At 47.9% G+C, this 20,375-nt stretch overlaps 1 protein-coding gene across 1 annotated transcript in view; it reads right to left on the minus strand.

Moving 5' to 3' along the window:
- Positions 1-2,053: 2,053 nt before the first annotated feature.
- The window catches only part of SNAPC4 (small nuclear RNA activating complex polypeptide 4), a 185,220-nt gene continuing 166,898 nt past the window's right edge, over positions 2,054-20,375 (minus strand). Inside the window, exon 23 of the mRNA XM_082264404.1 lies at positions 2,054-2,160. Coding sequence (XP_082120530.1) covers positions 2,062-2,160 — 99 coding nt within the window. The 3' untranslated portion in view covers positions 2,054-2,061. The remainder of the gene's footprint in view (positions 2,161-20,375) is intronic.

Here is a 20,375-nt window from a genome sequence, read left to right on the forward strand (position 1 = left end):
TAACATCTTTGGGATGATTTGGAACATCTTTAATGAACCAGGCCTCTCAAATGCTCTTTTGGCTGGATTGGCCATATTTCACCCACAGACACACTCCAAAATCTTGTCAAAAGCCTTTCCAGATGAGTGAAGGTTGTTAAAGGCACAAAGGGATGGCCAACACCACAATAATGCACACAGGTTATCAAAAAAGTATCAAGGACACTTTACAGTATTAATATAATAATTTGAGGTCAGCGTGGGATATATTAATGCGCTCATTTGTAGTAGTATACTTATATAACATGTTGAGAACAATAAATGCCCGTAGGGTAATATAATTTGGAGCTGAACTCCAGGCAACTAGCTAAATATACAGTAAGAACATTTGTGAACAGTTATACCTGCTAAAATAATTATAATTATGTTTGATCAGTATTATGTTCTACACATGCCTTCCACACTCCATAGCCAGTATGGCAACATTACTATTTTCAGTTTCATCTTAAAAGCTTCCTTTTGTTGCCTGCCTGCTCATTGGGCTTTGCCACTTAATTATTTTGAATCAAGTTAAAGTGTAAGGCTTCTTTCACACGGTCCGCCTCCGTAGGCGGATCTGTGCTGCTCAGCGAGGGGACCGATACATATATTCCCACTGAGCAGGCAGGTGACAGCTCCCTCTCCGCTATGTGTGAGGAGAGGGAGGTGTCAGAGCCCCATGCATCTCTATGGGCAAATCGGATGAGAGCGGACCACTGATCCCTTTCGATCCCCTGGACGGATGGAAAATAGGGTTTCTATCCGTCCGGATTTCACGGACAGGATCGGATGTGGATGGCAGCGTGTGTCAGCGGACATGTCTCCGCTAACATCCGCTGCCCCATAGGGATGCATGAAGGATCTGATCAGATCCGCCTAAAAAACTAACAGGCGGATCTAATCGGATTGCTCGTGTGAAAGGACCCCAAGTCCACCCTAAAATTAAAATCACTGCATCTATAGACATCCACGATCCAACAATAACCTATATAGCGCTGTAAAGAAGAAATAGGTATAAAAACCTTTTTTAAAGGCAATCCGATGTCCAGCGGCGGAAACTCTGCCGGGGGACGTGTCCTCTGCACCTGCCTCCACAGCAAAGCCATGGCTTACAGCTCAGCGTGGGATCGGCTTCATAAAAGGTATGTATACTGCTTTCTTTTTTACAGGGTTAGATAGGTTAATATTAGATCGTGGAGGTCTGTAGATGCAGGGATTTTAGTGTTAGGGTGGACTTCTACTTTAACCTTTCCCAAGAGACATACCTACGGAATATTCTAGTTGCCCTACTTTAATATTTTCCGAGTCACCGACCCATCACATGTATGATGCAAACTCACAAATAAAGTGTTACTGAACCCACAGCAGTAATATCAGTCTGAATATGCAGTAAAGCATGCTAGTTATACTCACTATGGAACCTAAGGGGTTAATCCTCTGCATTGTGGAAAAAGGCTGTTTGATCATTTATGCACAGATCCTCCCCTTCTTACATTGCCCCCAAAAACATGTCCTGATAACACAGAGTTACTGGAGTCAGGCTGCACATACTCAGTTTGGTGTGTATTGCTAGAAATGTTTTTTTTTTTTCTTGGGAGAGTGCATGTGATCAGCACAGGGTCAATCAGCACTGTTCAGTTAGAGGGTCAGGGGTCCTGTATCCTGATAGGACAGCCAGTGCAGCACAAACTTCTCCTACAAGCTTTAACCAGGCACTGATAGAAGTCACAAGACTGCTATATACTGCTGATAAGAAAATGTATTTAGCAGTTTATCCTTACTATAATGATTGCATTTCCACGTTCTGTGTACTGTGGGAGACCAGATATAGTGAATGCAGGGTCCTGGGTTTAGTAACACTTTAATTACAGAGTAATTCAGGATTCTTTTTTTTCTAACCCTGCAGCCACAATAAGGGTATTGCAAAGCAAATGATAATACATAGAAAAATAAATGGTGGCATGTAATTGCAGATTAATCTATATATTGTTACATGTAAGCAGGTCTGATATAAAGCTTCCCTGTTTATCACATACCGGAGTTTCACGTTACCGGTCGACAGTAAACACTTCTTCGGGTTAATATCCTTTTGGTGTTGTCAAGGCTGCTTGAGTTTTCAGTACTGCAATGAAACGCTGTCCCCTGTTAGAAAAATAATACACTTCAAAAGCAGTTCATTGTACTCTATATGCTCGTAAAGGGCACCTAGTACCAAATATATATTTTTTCAAGTTAACATATATACCCAGCAAAAACTTTGGTTTTGGATAATGTGGGGAAGGCTCAGAAACCCTATTGGGTTTTTACATCTGTCCAGTGCTCCACAACAGGGATTTCCACTTCCTCGTAAGGCCTCGTTCACATGGGCATACTCAAGCGTACACCCGTGTGAGGGCCACACTTTGCCTGCAAGGGATGCACAGGTGTTCCATGCATCGAAGAGCAGGCAGTCCCATTCATGTAAATTGGTATACAGTAGATGTACAGACACAGCCACTGCTTCAAGTTTGACAGCTGTGTGGGTGCTGGGTCCCTGAATGCAGACAGTGTGAGTTTGGGTACACTAGCATTTGCACAACTGTCAAATTGGTAACAGTGGTTGTGTTAATGCTGCCGCTGTGTTCAAACTGACATGGATGGGACTGCCTGCAGGCGGATGCAGAGAACACCTCTGCATCCCTTGCAGTCAAAACACGCCCCTCACATATGTGTACACATTACACTTAACCTCCCTGGCGGTATTCCCAAGTGTGGCTTGGGGTTAATTTTCAGTACCAAAAGCGGTAACCCCGAGCCACACTGGGGATTACCCCAGATCGATACTAACCTTCCCCCACCGTCCTCCCAGCCTTCCTCCCACTGTCCTCTCGCTCTGTGTTCGGCCGATGCCAGCACCTTCTACCGGTTCCCTTCCCTGCGAGCGCCGCGTCGCAGGGGGGTGGAACCGGCGGGAGATTAAAAAAAAAAATGACATGATACAGTGTAATCTGTTAGAATTACAATTCTGTATCATGCCATCTCACCTAGAGGCTTTTCCAGTGCCCTGCCTGTACTTTTTGCGGTACTTTGTGCCTGGAAAATTGATAACGCCCATGGCGTCCAAAAAGCGTTCTTTTAGCTCAAAAACGCTTTTGGACGAACTGGAAAACAGCGACGATGTATCGGAATGATTTGAAAAACTGAGCGATAGCGATTTGTGGGAAAAATCGTCATCAGGCACTAAAAGTGACAACAGCAATGATTCTGCAACTGAGCTCAGCGACGTGCGGACATGGTGCTCTATTGACTGCGATACGGATCAGGCAGTGCCCCCGAGTACAGATTCTCCCTCAATGAAATATCTCCACTTCGAAAACAATGAAGAAATTTGATCAAATGTATTCTTATTACATTATAATTTATGATTTCGTGTTTCAAACTTTATCATACCCGGGATGTCTACTAGACTCTTGTTTGGACAGATTTAATTGAGTTATTCCTAAGAATTACAAGCCTAAAGAAAAAAAAAAATTTCCATGCAAAACAATGTACTGCTTTTAGCACAGAAATTTTGACATAATCAGAGAGGTTAAGTACACTAATGTGAAAGAGGCCCACTTGTTGTCAGAGTGACAACATTTTCACAATCTAGGGAGTGAGAGAACCTTCCAGCAGGATCAAGGACAGGAATAAAAAGCTGGCTGTGGTTTTACCCTTCATTTACTCTACTGAAAAAATTGGATTTTTGACTTACCGTAAAATCCATTTCTCTGATGTTCATTGACGGACACAGCTCCCGATATTCTTAAACATTGGGTTATACTGCCTAGGATACTGGGCAGAAAAAAAGTCTGGCTATGCCTATGGGCAGTCCCAGGGGGTATACTCCCTCTCCCTGCTATAGGTACTCAGTTTTGTTACAAGACAGAGCTCCTGACATTCCTTACCATTGGGACATCCCAAAGCAGTGTTAAAAAAGGGGGGTGGGAACAGCAAAAAAATTCCTAAAGCTAAACAGTAGCCAACCATGCAACAGGAGCTCAACCAAAACAGCTGGCGCCCACCTGAAAAAAAAAAAAATACACCCTAAAAGAGGATCAGGTCCTCCCAACAGCAGCCTGCGAAACCTTGCGGCCAAAAAAAGCATCCACAGAGGCCAACACATCCACTTTATAAACGTGTGCACCGATGACCAGATGCCTGCCTTGCAAACCTGAAGACGGAAGGCCCAGGAGGCACTAAGCACCCTAGTAGAGTGCACCTTAACAGGGAAAGGAGGAACCTGACCCTTGATGGAAGAGGCCTGAATCACTGTCGATAGAAGCAAGGAAATCCCTCTGACACAGGGATGCCACCACCGTGTGATTAGACTCCATTTGGAACTTCTGCACCCGCACAAAGCAGTTCAGTGCCTTAAGGTCCAGGATTGAGCGCACTTTGCCTTCCTTCCTGGGAACTGTAAACAGGTTTGAGTAAAAACCCGAAAACTTTCCGAAGTCATAACCAGGACAATCACCCCTTGAAGCAACAGGTCTTGTACCACCTCAAATAGACCCTGTAATGGGTCCGGGGACAGGCGCAAGTTGGAAGGAAAGAAACTTGTCGGGGGACAAGAGCGAAACTCAATCTTGTAGCCGGACTGAATGACTTAGTGGACCCACTTGTCTTGTACCAGCACCCCGCCCCACCTTCATGTTGAAGGAGCCTTGTCCACGGGTCTGAGGAAGCCCACTCTCGGTTTGCCAGACCAGGTTCGTTTGGATCCTCCAGAAGAGGCCTGAAAGGCTTCGAGCCCTTGTCAGTCGACCCTGAGGGACGAAAAAACTTCTTATAAACTGAGAAAGAAGGCCCACCTCTACGAGGTTCCTTGCTCTTAGTAGCCTGTGAAAGAAAGGTACTCTTCCCCCCCTGTGAGACCTTTTATGATGTCATCCAGGGTAGCTCCAAACAGGCGATTTCCATGAAAGGGAATATCAGTCAAGGCCCTGTAGCAGTGGCAGAACTACCAGAGTCGCAGCAGTCGCCGTTGCGACTGGGCCCTGGAGTTCCGCCACTGTGGGGGGGGCCCGGCGGGCCCGCTCGTTCGTCAGTAAGTCCGTTCCTCAGTCCTTTGTTTATTTTATTCTGCCGCGTGGGGGGTGTGGCCGGCCGCTGAGGGGAGGCGGAGCTGAGCACAAGAGTCTGGAGCCCCGTCTATCCTCTCCAGGGATAGGGGGTAGGGAGGAGGAGTAGGAGATAAAAAAAAAGTCTGACACCAATAGAGATGGGGGGGGGGGGGAGGAGCTCTCCCCTCAGCAAGGAGACCCCATGGAGGCACGTGTAGTGGATGCTCAGGAGGAATGGACGGACTGACAAGGTAAGTGACAAATTGCTAGTGCAACTGTACCCATCCTCCACCACCTGTGCCTCTTACTGATCCCGCCCACCCCCCCACACTACCACAGATCTCAACCCTATTCCCCCATCACCTCTACAACAGATAGGAATGAGATCTGTGGTGGGGGAATCAGTAAAAGGCAGAGGTGGTGGGGGGAGGATGACACCACCGCTGTCACTAATCCCAACCCCTCACCAACAACGCTGTCACTAATTCCACCCCCCTCACCACCACCGCTGTCAATTCCTCCTCCCTCACCACCACCACCGTTGTCAATAATTCCACCCCCCTCACCACCACAGCTGTCACTAATTTCACCCCCCGCCCCACCACCACCGCCGCTGTCACTAATTACCCCCCCCACCACCGCTGTCACTAATTCCCCCCCCCCTCACCACCACCGCTGTCACTAATCCCACCCCCTCACCACCACCGCTGTCACTAATCCCACCCCCTCACCACCACCACTGTCACTAATTCCACCCTCCTCACCACCACCACTGTCACAAATTCCACCCTCCTCACCACCACCACCGTTGTCACTAATTCCACCCTCCTCACCACCACCGCTGTCACTAATTCCACCCTCCTCACCACCACCACTGTCACTAATTCCACCCCCCTCACCACCACTGCTGTCACTAATCCCACCCCCTTCCTCACCACCACCTCACCACCACTGCTGTCACTAATTCCACCCTCCTCACCTCCACCGCTGTCACTAATTCCACCCTCCTCACCACCACCGCTGTCACTAATTTCACCCTCCTCACCACCACCACTGACCCCATCCCACCCCCATCACCGTTGCCACTGATCCCATTCCATCCCCCCACCACTACCACCACCACTCACCCCCCCCCCCCCACTACCACTTATCCCATCTCCCCACCACTACCACTACCACCTCTGCCACTTATCTCATGCTATCCCCCCACCACTGCCACTCATCCCATCCCACCCATCCCATCTACCCCACCACTACTGCTGCCACTCATGCCATCCCTTTACCGTTGCCACTTATTCCACCCCCCCATTAATGCTGCCACTCATCCCATTCCATCCCCCCATCACTACCGCCACCACTGCAACTTATTCCAACCCCATGCTCCAGGGGGCCCATGCCTCACCCCTGTACACCTGGATAGAAGGGGTGGTGGGGGCAGCATATAGAAGAACCAATCCCCCTTTGCTGCAGGAAGAAAATGTAGTGGATTGGTTGCTCTATATGCCACCCCCGCCGCCCCTTTTATCCAGGTGTATGAGTGTGACGCAGTGTGACGTCCTTCATGGTTTCTTGCACTGGGGCCCTGAAGGTTCTAGTTACACCTCTGCCTTGTGGAAGTCTGATTGTAGATTTCACAGGAAAAATCCAGGAGGAAAATTTCTACTTAAACTCTTCCGGACCGCCTGTCACAGATATACTATGGCAGGCAGCCCCTCCTGCGTGAACCGACGTAGCTGCACGTCAGTCGTGCGCCTGCAGCTAGGTGGCCAGCGTGCGACGCCAGCGGCGCGCTCCCGCCCCTACTCGGGAGCGGCGACTCTGATGCACGGGGTCAGTGGCTCAGATTGCCGCCGGGCACCCGCGATGGTTCCCCGCTGAGACAGAAGGATGGTCAGCTGTTGTAAACACAGCTGACCGTTCTCTCTGGAATGATCACAGAGCGCCTGTGATCCTTCTATGTAGGATCAGAGGTCTCTGATCATTTCAAATGCCCAACTCCCATACAGTTAGCAACACTCCCCTAGGCTTACATTTAACTCCTTGATCACCCACTGTGTTAACCCCTTCCCTGCCAGTGTCATTATTAACCGCTTGCCGACTGCGCACAGTATATTTACTGCGGCAGTCGGCCCCGGCCAGGCAGAGTGACGTAGGTCTACGTCGCTCGCCTGTCACTCCTTACAGAGCCAATAGCGGGCGGGCGCGCGCCCGCCGAGGCGCGCGCCCGCCTCGGCTCGTTCACGGAGGAGTGCGGGAGTGTGACTGGCGGACCCGATGTCCGCCGGTCACACTACGATCGCCGCTACAGCGGGAGAAAGACAGAGCGGCTTGTGTAAACAAGCCACCTGTCAGTTCTCCCTGTGTAAAAGTGAAGATCAAACAGTTCTACTATGTAGAACTGTTGATCTTTGTTTTTACACTAGTAGACCTGTCCCTACACAGTTAGAATCACGCCCCTAGGACACGCTTAACCCCTCCCTGTCCAATACTGTTAACCCCTTCCCTGCCAGTGTCATTTTTGCAGTAACAGTGCATATGTATAGCACTGATTACTGCAGTAATGTCACTGGTACCCCCAAAAGTGTCAAAAATGTCAGTCAAGGGTCCGATCTGTCCGCCGCAATGTCGCAGTACCGCAAAAAAAATCGCAGATCGCCGCCATTACTCGTTAAAAAAAAAAACACCAAAAATGACAAAAATCTTTCCCTTTGTTAGTAAACGCGATAACTTTTGCGCAAACCAATCAAAATACGCTTTTTGCGATTTTTTTTACCAAACATAGGTAGCGTAAAACAAATTGGCCGAAAATTTTAAAAAATTTTGATTTTTACATTTTTTTTTGGGGGAATTTCATATAAAAAAAAGTGAAAAATATTGTTGTTTTTGCAAAAATTACGCTCTTTTTTTGTTTATAGCGCGTGATCAAAAAATCGCACAGGTGATCAAATACCACCAAAAGAAAGCTCTGTTTGTGGGAAAAAAAGGACGTGAAATTCGTTTAGGTACAGCGTCGCACGACCGCGCGATTGTCCGTTAAAGTCACGCAGTAAAAAATCGCAAAATAACCCCTGGTCTTTTAGCAGGAAAATCCTCCGGTGGTAAAGTGGTTAAAGTAACAGTGCATTTTTTTAGCACTGAATACTGTAGTAATGTCACTGGTCCGACCAAAAGTGTAAAAAATGTCAGAGGTCCGATCTGTCCACCGCAATGTTGCAGTCCCGCTAAAAATCACAGATCACTTCCATTACTAGTAAAAAAAAAAAAACCACAATAAAAATGAAAAATCTTTCCCGTAGTTAGTAGACGCGATAACTTTTGCGTAAACCAATCAAAATACGCTTTTTTACCAAAAATATGTAGCAGAAAACAAATTTGCCTAAAATGTTAAAAAAATTTGATTTTGAATTTTTTTTTGGGGAGTATTATATAGCAGAACGTGAAAAAATTGAATTTTTGTAAAATCTTACCGTAAAATTATTTTCTCTGAGTCCTCTGACAGTCGCCGCCCATTCATACAGTCTTCACGATTGGGTATTGGCCTTCTCCGCAGGAGCAAGCTAGGCAGTAATTTTGTTAATACAACAAACATTAACATATAGACACACCCACAGGGGGCCGTCCCTCTGGCCTATATCCTGCAGCCAGTACCACTCTAATCTAGTTATGTAGCAAGCAGTCCATGAAAAACTGTCAACCCCAAAGAGAGGGGCGGGGGCGGCGACTGTCAGAGGACTCAGAGAAAAGGATTTTACGGTAAGATTAAACAGAAATTCTATTTTCTCTTACGTCCTCTGACAGTCGCCGCCCATTCATACAGTCTTCACGATTGGGACGTTCCAAAGCACTGTAGATGTGAGGGGTGGGAAGACGCAACCTTAAAATAGGGAATGCAGTACCCAGGTCAGAGAAAAAACGGAACTGAACCAGTGGGGTAAGTAAAGCTCAACAGGAGCTAACCCAGGAAAAAAATGAAATAAACCCCATGACTAAGAGACATTAAAAAAAAAGCACGTCTCTTTAAACCACTGCCGCACTCAAAACCTTGCGGCCAAAAAAGCATCCGAGGATGCCAACACATCAAGTTTGTAAAACTTAGAAAATATGTGTACAGACTACCAGGTCGCCGCTTTCCACACCTGAGCCACCGATGCCTGGTGGCGAAAAGCCTAAGAGGCACTAAAAGCTCTAGTAGAGTGCGCCTTAACAGGGAAGGGAGGAACCCGACCCTTAATCGAATAGGCCTGCACAATCGTCTGTCTGATCCATTTGGAAATGGTTGCCGCAGATGCCGCTGTAACCTTCCGAGGTCCTTCAGGAAGGACAGACAGACAATACGACATCCAGAAAGAGTCCGTGGCGGAAAGGTAAACCTTGATCGCCCGGATCACGTCCAAGGAATGCAAGGCAAATTCCTTCGGATGCTTAGGCTTCGCACAAAGAGAAGGCAACACAATATCCTCATTGAGGTGGAAAGCTGAAACCACCTTAGGAAGAAAAGACTGATTTGATCGCAGGACCACTTTATCCCTATGAACAACCAGATAGGGGGAGCGGCAAGACAGAGCCGCCAACTCAGACACTCTGCGAGCAGATGTGATCGCCACTAGATAGGCAACTTTCTGTGACAACACAGGCAGAGGGATCTCTCTGATGTTCTCAAAGGTAGGTCGTTGTAAAACGGACAGAACCAGATTCAGGTCCCAGGGAGGTAAGGGAGCCTTCCTCGGGGGAGCCAGATGACGCACCCCTTGAATAAATGTGCGAATCAAGGAATTAGACGCCAAAGGGCGCTGAAAAAGAATGGCCAAGGCCGACAATTGGCCTTTGATCGTAGTCAGCGCCAGGCGCTGATCCACCTTAGTCTGTAGGAAGGCCAAAACTCTTGCCACTGAAAAGGAGCGGGGGTGAAGACCTTGTGACTCACACCAGGCAAAATATGCCCTCCAGGTGCGATGATAAATCTTCCCAGAGGAAGCTTTTTTAGCTTTTAGCAAGGTAGGAATGGCAGCCGACGGGGTACCCCTGTCTTGGCTTTCAACAGCCAAGCCATCAAAGCAAGCGACTGTAAAGCAGGATGGAAGTTCGGTCCCTGAGACAGAAGATCGTTTCTTAGTGGAAGCCACCAGGGAGGCTCGACAACCATCTGCATAACGTCCGCGTACCAAGACCGACACGGCCAGCCTGGAGCTACCAGAATCACCAGCATCCGTTCCGAGGCTAACCTGCGGAGGAACCTGGACAACATTTGAATCGGAGGAAAGGCATATCAGCCAATACCGATGCCACGGCACCACTAACACTTCCGAGGCGTCCGCCAGAGGATCGGGAGATCGAGCCATGAACCTTTCCACTTTTTTGATGAGATGCGAACAGATCCATGCCCGGAGATCCCCACCGGATGCACATAAGGTAAAACACCTCCGGATGTAAGGACCATTCCCCCTGGTCCAGGGTCTGGCGACTCAGATAGTCCGCCTGCCAGTTTTCCACCCCTGGAATGTGGACGGCCGAAATTGCCAAAAGAATCTCAGCCATTTCCCTGGCTGCCCGGGCACTCCTGGCGCCCCCCTGATGATTCATGTACGCCACCGCTGTGGCGTTGTCCGTCTGCACTCGTACAGGGCAGCCCTGAATCCGAGCCGACCAAAGGAACAAACAGAGCTTGATTGCACGGAGCTTCAGGACATTTATCGGTAGGGAGAACTCCTCCCACGACCACATACCCTGGGCACAAATCGTGTCCAGAACTCCACCCCAGCCCGACAGGCTGGCATCCGTGGAGAGCCCCGTCCACAATAACGGCCGGAAGGACTCAGAATCGGTGACTGGAGCCACCACAAAAGATCCGATCTCAAATGGTGGCTTAGAGAAATCCTTCTGTCCAAGACTGAGGATGCATGTCCCACCTGGTAAGGATCTCTGCCCTGTAGCAGAGCCAACACAGGAGCCAAAACCTTGGTGAACACCCTTGGAGCTGAAGCGAGACCGAAGGGCAACGTCACGAACTGGTAATGCTCCTCTGCAATTGCGAATCGGAGATACCGCTGATGACCCTCGTAAAAAGGGATGTGCAGATATGCATCTTTTAGGTCGATAGAGGCCATAAATTCCACTGGACTCAGACATGCCACCACCGACCGGATGGATTCCATCCGGATCTTCTGTACCCGCACGAAGCGGTTCAGAAACTTTAGGTCCAAAATTGGACACACCTTGCCCTCTTTTCTGGGCACTGTGAACAGATTGGAGTAAAACCCCCGAAACCTGTCCCGCGGAGGGACCGGAATGATGACCCCTTGGGCGAGAAGATCTTGAACCGCCCGTTGTAGATCCCGGAAACGATCGGGAGTCAGGTGGAGATTTGATGGAAAGAATCTGTCTGCGGGGCGCGAGATCGGAACTCGATCTTGTACCCTGAACTAATGAGCTTGCGAACCCACCTGTCCTGAATGTCGGACAGCCAGGGCTCGGGAAAACAACGCAGACGTCCCCCCACCCCTGATACGGGTGAGGGCGTCCCTTCAGGAAGGGGTGGACTGGGTTGCCTGCCCAGCTTGACCCGTTTTGGGCTTACCCGCCCAAAATTTCTTGTGACCACCGGAGGCCTTGAAGGACTTACCCTTTTCCTGTGCCCCGAAGGCACAAAAGGACCCCCGGTTAGTCTTAAAGGAGGGGCCCCACTTAGCGTAGGGAGATTTACCTTTCAAGACTTGAGGCAAGAGAGTACTCTTACCCCCAGTAAGCCCCTTGATCAGCTCACTCAGAGTCACCAAAAAGACGATCCCCGCATAAGGCTCCGTTCACATTATAGCGTATGGATCATGGGTGGAACCGCCGCGGTTCCGCCCGTGATCGGGAGATTATTGCAAATCGCGGGACGCCTGTGCATTGCCCGTTGATTTGCAATAGATCCCCAAACGCTGAGCGATGTTGCCGCGATTTCCGCCTGCCGAATCGCGGTAACATCGCGCAAAAAAAAATCGCGGGACGCAATACGATCCAAATAAGCTCTTGTACTTTTTTGGTCGTATTGCGTCCCGCGATTTTTTTTGCGCGATGTTACCACGATTTGGCAGGCGGAAATCGCGGCAACATCGCTCAGCGTTTGGGGGTCTATTGCAAATCAACGGGCAACGCACAGGCGTCCCGCGATTTGCAATAATCTCCCGATCGCGGGCGGAACCGCGGCGGTTCTGCCCGTGATCCATACGCTATAATGTGAACGGAGCCTAAGGGATGTAAGACACTGTCTTCTTAGAAGCTTGGTCGGCCGACCAGCTTTTCATCCAAATAATGCGGCGGATTGCAATCCCGACCGCAGATAGACATGCGGCCAAAGGAGCCTCGTCCAAAGGCGCTTCACACAGGTACATCAAGGCCTGTGCCATTCATGATCCAACATGTCCAGCGCAGCAGCAGAAACCCACTCTGCTACCAGAGTACGCCTAAGCACCATGGCCCATTCTGCGATAGTCTGAGAGACCATCACTTAGGCGAACACCGGTTTCAGCATGGAACCCGCCACCATATACATGTGGCGGGAAAGCGTTTCCACCCATCTATCTGCCGGGTCCTTAAACACCGGGGAGTCTTCCACGGGCATCAAGGTGGATTTATTCAGTCTGGAAACAGTGTGGTCCACTTTAGGAACCACAGTCCAGCGGGAATCAACCGAATCCCCAAAGGGATAACGGTACTTAAATCTCTTAGGTACTACCAGCGTCTGCTTAATGCGACACCATTGGTCATTTACCGTTTCCTGAAACTCCTCAGGACAAGGAAAAACCTGACCCGTCTTCAGGGCCTTGTGGGTCCCGAAGGAAACCCGCTTACCTGCCATGGAGGGCTTATCATCAAGATTTAAAGACTCCTTAACGCAGCTAATAAGTGTGTCTATCGCAACACGGTCACGTGCTATCCCAGAGGAAGAATCCTCCTCCACATCCGACTGAGAAGACAGGGACCCCTCAAGGGGACGTCGCCGTGGCAACCAATTCAGGCTCAGAGTCAGGAGACTGAGAGGGCATAGGCCGTTTCTTTGTAACTCGGTCAGACATCAGCAGATCAACTTTTGATGCTAAAGTCGGACATCAGCAGATCAACTTTTGATGCTAAAGTCGCAAGTACAGCAGATTAAGAGGCTAAGGAAGTGGGATCAGGAGTATCTGAACCATCAACTAGGTCTGTGGGGAATTTGCTATCCTGGCACTCCATATTAGCAAAGTGCAAAAAAATGACACTGGCCCTTTAAAACGACGGTTCCCGTGGACCCCTATCTCAAACTGCACTACAGGTGGAGACCCTTCCCTTAACTAAAGCTAAACTGACAAAAGAGTGCTAGCAGAAATATAGACAGAGAAAAACAGTAAAATCCCCCCACAGTGTACATATACTTGCCACGCTGCTTTTGAGAAGGCTGATTATAAAGAGGAAGTGACCTCACGTCCCTAGAGGCAAAAGCCAGCCCTGAGCCACAAAAAAAATGGTGCCTGATAGAGTCAAATGGAGGAAAAGCACTTAGAAAATGGCCACTGCCCAGACAGGACATCCGCCCACACTAAAGATGGCGCCCGATCGCCGCTGGCAATGATGATGGAAAATGGCCACTGCCCTCACTCTAAGGCCAAACAGCCAGCCCTTACCAAACATGGCGGCCGGGCGAAACAGCGCCAAACGCCGCAGAAAACGCATGCACTGTCCCCCACCGGGATCTGCACAGAGCACCCCCCGGGAGAAGGAAGCCCCCCACACCCCCCCTCCGCCGTATGTCGGTCTGCACCGCAGGAGCGCCCCCGCGGGGACAAGGAAAGTAAGACACAGGGGGCCATCCCACGGCCATGAGGAGGATATTACAGCAAACTTTACATGTACCGCCATCCCCAGAGTGGGCCCACTCAATAACCCCTCAAAAACCTGTTCCCAGGGACAGAGGGGTAGTAGTACTCACCATACCGTGAACGTGGGCACCGCCCAGATATGGGAGACCTCCCACCTGGGTGGGGTGCCGTCAGCCAGGAAGGATGCTAGCAACCCCGGGCGTTCTGACGTTGAGACATCCCAGCGAAGATAGAAAAACTTAGCAGGCTCGTCCCCGCTTCCAGGGGCACAGTGGTTGCGAGCTTTGGTGTACCAAAAGCCTGTGACGCTCGATGGCAGACTGGGACTCCATGAGGTTCTATATTAACCAGTATGAGGCCCAGTTCTGCTGACGCTTGTAGTCCTCCAAATTCTAACTAGCGTAGGTGAGAAAAAATAAAAAGCTGTTTTTAAAAGAAAAAACACTTTTCAGAAATAAAACAAGAAAAAAAACAGACACTAGGTCCCAGCAGGGAAAACCTAGCCTACTCCTGACGCTAGGCAGCAAAGAACTGGATTAGAGTGGTACTGGCTGGAGGATATTGACCAGAGGGACGGCCCCCTGTGGGTGTGTCTATATGGTAATGTTTGTTGTATTAACAAAATTACTGCCTAGCTTGCTCCTGCGGAGGAGGCCAATACCCAATCGTGAAGACTGTATGAATGGGTGGCGACTGTCAGAGGACGTAAGAGAAATTTTTTTTTTTTTTCTTCAGAATTGTCGCTCTTTTTTGTTTATTGTGCAAAGAAATTTGCAGAGGTGATCAAATACCACCAAAAGAAAGCTCTATTTGTGTGAAAAAAAGGACAAACTTTATTTTGTTACAGTGTCGCACGATTGCGCAATTGTCCGTTAAAGTAACGCAGTGCCGAATCGCAAAAAATGCCGTGGTCATTAGGGGGCAAATCCTTCCGGTCCAGAACTGCTTAAAAAAGAAAAAATAGCCAGGATCAGAGATCCCAGCAAGGAACTAAGTCCTTACTCCATGACTAGGCAGAAAAAAAACTGAGTACCCTTAGCATGGAGAGGGAGTATACCCACTGGGACTGCCCATAAGCATAGCCAGACTTTTTCTCTGCCCAGTCTCCTACTCCTGTATGGGGCAGTATAACCCAATAGTTAAGAATATAAGGAGCTGTGTCCGTCAATGAACGAAAGAGAAAATGCATTTTTATTTCTGATTGCGTTGTTGTTACTGATTTTCTCTCACTTCTGTCTGGCAAAACTGTTGTCACCAACAGTAAGAGGAAATCTCTCTAAAAGAGCTACAGATAGCAGTAAAATAAACTGACAGCTATATGGTTTACAATGTTTACGGGTCAGCTGTGTCAAGCTTTATGGTCACTTTTGTGGTTAACTTATGATTCAACACACGATCACCAGCATGTGGGTGTACATTGTTTTTTATAATAAGTGTATTGGCTGTAATTATATCTGGCTGGAAAAAGCAACAGCGATTCTAATCCTTTCTATCACTATCCAGAAGTAAAAAAAAAAAAAAAGTTTTGTCTTGAAATACTCCTTAACCACTTGCCGACTGCCCCCTGTCAAATGACGGCAGAGCAGAGTGGTGCGGCTCTTGTTCTGAGATGACGGCGCACCAGAATGGTGGCGCGCAGCGCGGCGGCCTCGCCATATTCCTGGGACATGGCAGGACCCCAATCTTGGTAAAGAGCCAATGGTGTTTTTCGGCTCTCCTCGCTTCACACTGTCAGAGTGTGTGGCGAGGAGAGCCGATCAGTGGCTTCTGCTCGAAGGGGAGTACAAGACAAGTAATCAGTACCCTGATTACAATACAGTATAATAAATGCACAACAATGACATCAAATATGTTACATCAGTGACCACAAATAGTGTCCATTAGTGATGCCAGTCAGTGCCCGTCAGTGCCTCCTGCTCATCTGTGCTGCCCATCAGTGTCCACCAGTGCCGCCAGTCAGTGCCACCCATCAATGCCCATCAGTTTCGCCTATCAGTGCCCAGTGCGGCCATATTAGTGCCACCTAATCAGTGCCTTTCAGTGCCACCTCATCAGTGCCCATCAGTGCAGCCCATTAGTGCCCATCAGCGCACATCAGTGAAGGAGGAAAAATTACTTATTTACAAAAATTTACTGACAAACTAAGAAAAACTTTTTTTTTAACTTTATTTTTTATATAAAATAAAAAACCCAGCTGTGATTAAATACCACCAAAAGAAAGCTCTATTTGTGTGAAAAAAAATGATAACATTTTCATTAGGGTACACAGCATTGCATGAATTGTCATTCAAAATGTGACAGCGCTGAAAGCTGAAAATTGGCCTGGGCAGGAAGGGGGTGAAAGTGCCCTGTATTGAAGTGGTTAAGTGTATACCTCCAACTAATTTGTAAGTTTAGGTATTTAATTCTTCCTAGATCCACTGCCATATTCATGACAATGCCCTTATTGCTCCTTTCTACTCAGAAGAAGAATCCAACTCTGTTTAAGCATCCTTCAGAATTGGTATCCATTTCTTGGGATATATAAACATTAGCGTATCGTAGATGTCACAACCTGGTGCTATTTTCTGAGATATATTAACCTGCTGCCATCCGCGCTACAGCCTATATACGGCTGCAGCGCGGACTTGAATTTTCGGGAGGCCGTTTTTAAACGGCCTCCCAGTGACACGCCCCCCGCGCACTCCCGCGAGCGCGCATCGGGGAGAATCTGTGTCGGCCGTGTCCCTTGGACACAGCCGATCACAGATCGTGGTGAATAGCCAATCACAGCGGCCATTCACCACGTGATCAAGCCGTCCAATGAGAGATGATCTCATATGTAAACATATGAGATCATCTCTCATCACCGGCGCTCCTTCCACACACAGAGCCTGCAGTGTGAGGAAGGAGGGGGGAGCCTCACAGCGCCGGGGACACACAGCAATGTAATCAGGGCACCGATCACCAGTGCCCTGATTACTAGAGGTAAAACACATACACAAATTGCCCCCCCATCAGTGCCCACAGTGCCCGCCATCAGTGCCCCCATCAATGCCCACAATTAGTGCCCATAGTGCTGCCAGTCAGTGCCCATCAGTGCCTGCTCATCTAGGCACTGACGAGAACTGACTGGCAGCACTATGGGCACTGATGGTGCTGCCCATCAGTGCTCATCAGTGCCGCCCATCAGTGCTCATCAGTGCCACCCGTCAGTGTCCATCAGTGCCATCCGCCAGTGCCCATCAGTGCCGCCTATCAGTGCCCATCAGTGCCGCCTCTAAGTGCCCAGCAGGGCCACCTCTCAGTGCCGCCTATCAGTGCTCATCAGTGCCGCCTATCAGTGCCACCTATCAATGCCACCTATCAGTGCTCATCAGTGCGGCATATTAGTACCTCCTCATCAGTGCCCATAAGTGCCACCTCATCAGTGCCCATCAGTGCAGCCTATCAGTGCCCATCAGTGCAGCCTCATCAGTGCACATCAGTGAAGGAGAAAAATTTATTTTCAAAATTTACTCGCAGAAAATAAGAAAAACTTTTTTTTTCAAAATTTTCTGTCTTTTTTCTTTTTTTTTGTAAAAAATAAAAAACCCAGAGATGATTAAATACCACCAAAAGAAAGCTCTATTTGTGTGAAAAAAATGATAACTTACCGTTAGTTCACCGGTAACGGCTTTTCTCTTCAATCCTTCCAGGACGGCCTACATTTGGGAGATTGTGGCTCTGCCTCACAGGAAACACAACTAATTTGCAGCTGTTTAAAAGGGTCCCACCCATCCTTAGCTCCAGTAATAGGAAAGTAGTTTCCAACCGAACTTTAAGGAATATAGTCAATCAAACAGCTACATATAAATACATATACATTTATATATACATATTCTTTTAGAACTCACCACCACATAGGGCGGGAAGTAGGCCGGCCGTCCTGGAAGGATTGAAGAGAAAAGCCGTTACCGGTGAACGGTAAGTTTTCTCCTTTCATCCTTCCAGGATGGCCTACATTTGGGAGGATAATAAAGGAATCCATACTGGCCTACCTTAGGGCGGGACCACTGCCTGTAAAACCTTTCTGCCAAAGGCAAGGTCTTGTTGCGACAGTACTTCCACACGATAGTGCTTTAGGAAGGTATCTTGACTGGACCAAGTGGAAGCATGGCGGATCTGTTCCCAGGATGCTTGTAAACCCTTCCTTGGTCCAGAATGTAGAACCAACAAGTGACTAGATCTTCTAAAACTCTTGGTTCTTTCTAGATATGCTAGAAGGCATCTTCTAACATCTAAGCAATGGAATTTTTCTTCTTTTGCACACTTAGGTTTCTCACAAAATGATGGGAGAACCATCTCTTGATTCTTATGAAAAGATGACACTACCTTGGGCAGGTACAGTGGATCTGGTTTAAGAATCACCCTGTCTTGGAGAATTCTCATAAAGGGTTCTTTTATGGATAAGCTTTGCAAATCTCCCACTCTCCTGGCTGTGGTGATAGCTAACAAAAAGGTTAACTTAATAGACAAAATATTTAAACTAATTTTGTTTAAAGGTTCAAACACATCACTAGATAATGCCTCTAGTACTAGCGTTAAGTTCCAGGCTGGAACAATAGTTCTGTTAATTGGAGACACCCTTCTCCGAGCCAACAGAAATCTTTTAATTAAAGGTCCTTGGGCTAACCTTTTGTTTAAAAAAACAGAAAGTGCCGCTATCTGTACTTTAAGGGTGTTCACCGCCACCCCCTTATCTACCCCATCCTGTAAAAAATCCAGGATCCCTGGGGTTGAGGCAGAGGAATCCTTCTTCTGACTCTGCCAAGTACAAAAAGTTTTCCAGATTTTGGAATAAATTTTTCTAGTTACTGGCTTTCTACTAGAAAGGAGGGTCTCAATGACTCTGCCTGAGCATCCTTTTTCTTTTAATATTTGGCGTTCCCTATCCAGATTGTTGATCTGGGGTGAATCAGAGTTCCTTGTAGTGATAGACCTAGTATTTTCCAAGGTACTGTCACTACTAGAGACACCAGGGTTGCAAATCACATCGTTTTTGGCTACCCAGGCGTGACTCGGATGAGGCGTGGTTGCGACCATCCTTGAACTCTTGATATTGGATTCTGTAGTGGAAAGGCATAGGTTAGCTTGAAAGGCCCAGGTATTACTGGGGCCTTCAAGCCCAGCATATCCTTCTGTACTATCAGAAGGGAGAACTGCTCTACTTTTTGGCTCTGCTGCATGACAAACATGTCCACTCCTGATTGACAAATTTATTGGACCAGGTGTTAGAGAATTATGGGGTTCAGTTCCCATTCTACCTGTTGGATGAGATGGTAACTGATTCCCAGTAGATCTGCTGGTTTTATCCAAATCCACATATCGTCCAGACACGGGATCAAACTTTGGCCTTACACCCAACATTGTCATACAGACATTTTGGTACAGATTTTTTCTGACGATGAACTTCTGTTCTATTTTTAAGGGACAGGTCATAGTTAAATTTGGTACCAGTTGCGAGACCAACTCCAATTGGTACCCTTCCCGATGCAGAAAGTAGGGACTGGCAGAGATGTTTTCCCATTGGGAAGCAAAATGGGTCAGTCTGCCCCCTACACTGACGCTGACGTCAGTTTGATTTTTTAGGTTTAGGCCCAGGTTTAAGGAACAACAAATTGTCCCCTTGTTTTCCTTTTCCAGAGCCTTCCTTCCTGGCCTTAAATGGTCTTTTTTGATTCTTGCCTTGGAAGTTTCGAAAGGAATATCTTCCTGATTTATCCTTTCTCTTGGTGGGGAACTTTTTCCCCTTTTCTGCAGATCTGGACAAGGTATCATCAAGTCCTGAACCGAACAGTAATGAACCTTCAAAGGGAGTTTGTATCACCTTCCCAAGCTTTGACCCAAAGCGCCCTTCTAGCAGAATTTACTAATGCTGCTGTTTTAGCAGATGCTGCTAATGACTCCACAGCTGCGTCTGCCAAATAGGACGCAGCTTTACTAATCATGTTTAAGGAATCTATCAGATCTTGTGATCCTGCCATACTGCGGACACGTTTTAACAGTTCCTTAAGCCAAAAGTCTGTATTCTTGGCCATACAGGTATCAGCTAAGGCTATAGTTGTATTATATGCATTAGAATCCCAGGTCTTACTTAATACGGATTCAATCCTGCGATCCATAGGATCTGTAATATGCCGGGCATTTTCAAAGGATAAATCTGTTCCTTTTGATAACTGTGCCAGGGGAGCATCAAGTTTAGGTTTTTTTGTGAATACTTCCAATTCTTGAGGCTCAAAGGGAAACCTTTTCCAGTTTTTTGGTCTGGAAAAGGCATGTGTAGGCACTTTCCATTCCTGGTGTATTATGTCTTTTAATGACTGGTGAATGGGAATGGTTCTGTACTGGGCTTTTCCCAAGCCCTTGTACACTTTGTCTTTGCAAGAAGACTTCTTTGCCGGAATAGGAATTTCTT

The sequence above is a fragment of the Pelophylax lessonae genome, assembly GCF_965119305.1.
Source record: "Pelophylax lessonae genome assembly, chromosome: 7".
Lineage (NCBI taxonomy): Eukaryota > Metazoa > Chordata > Amphibia > Anura > Ranidae > Pelophylax > Pelophylax lessonae.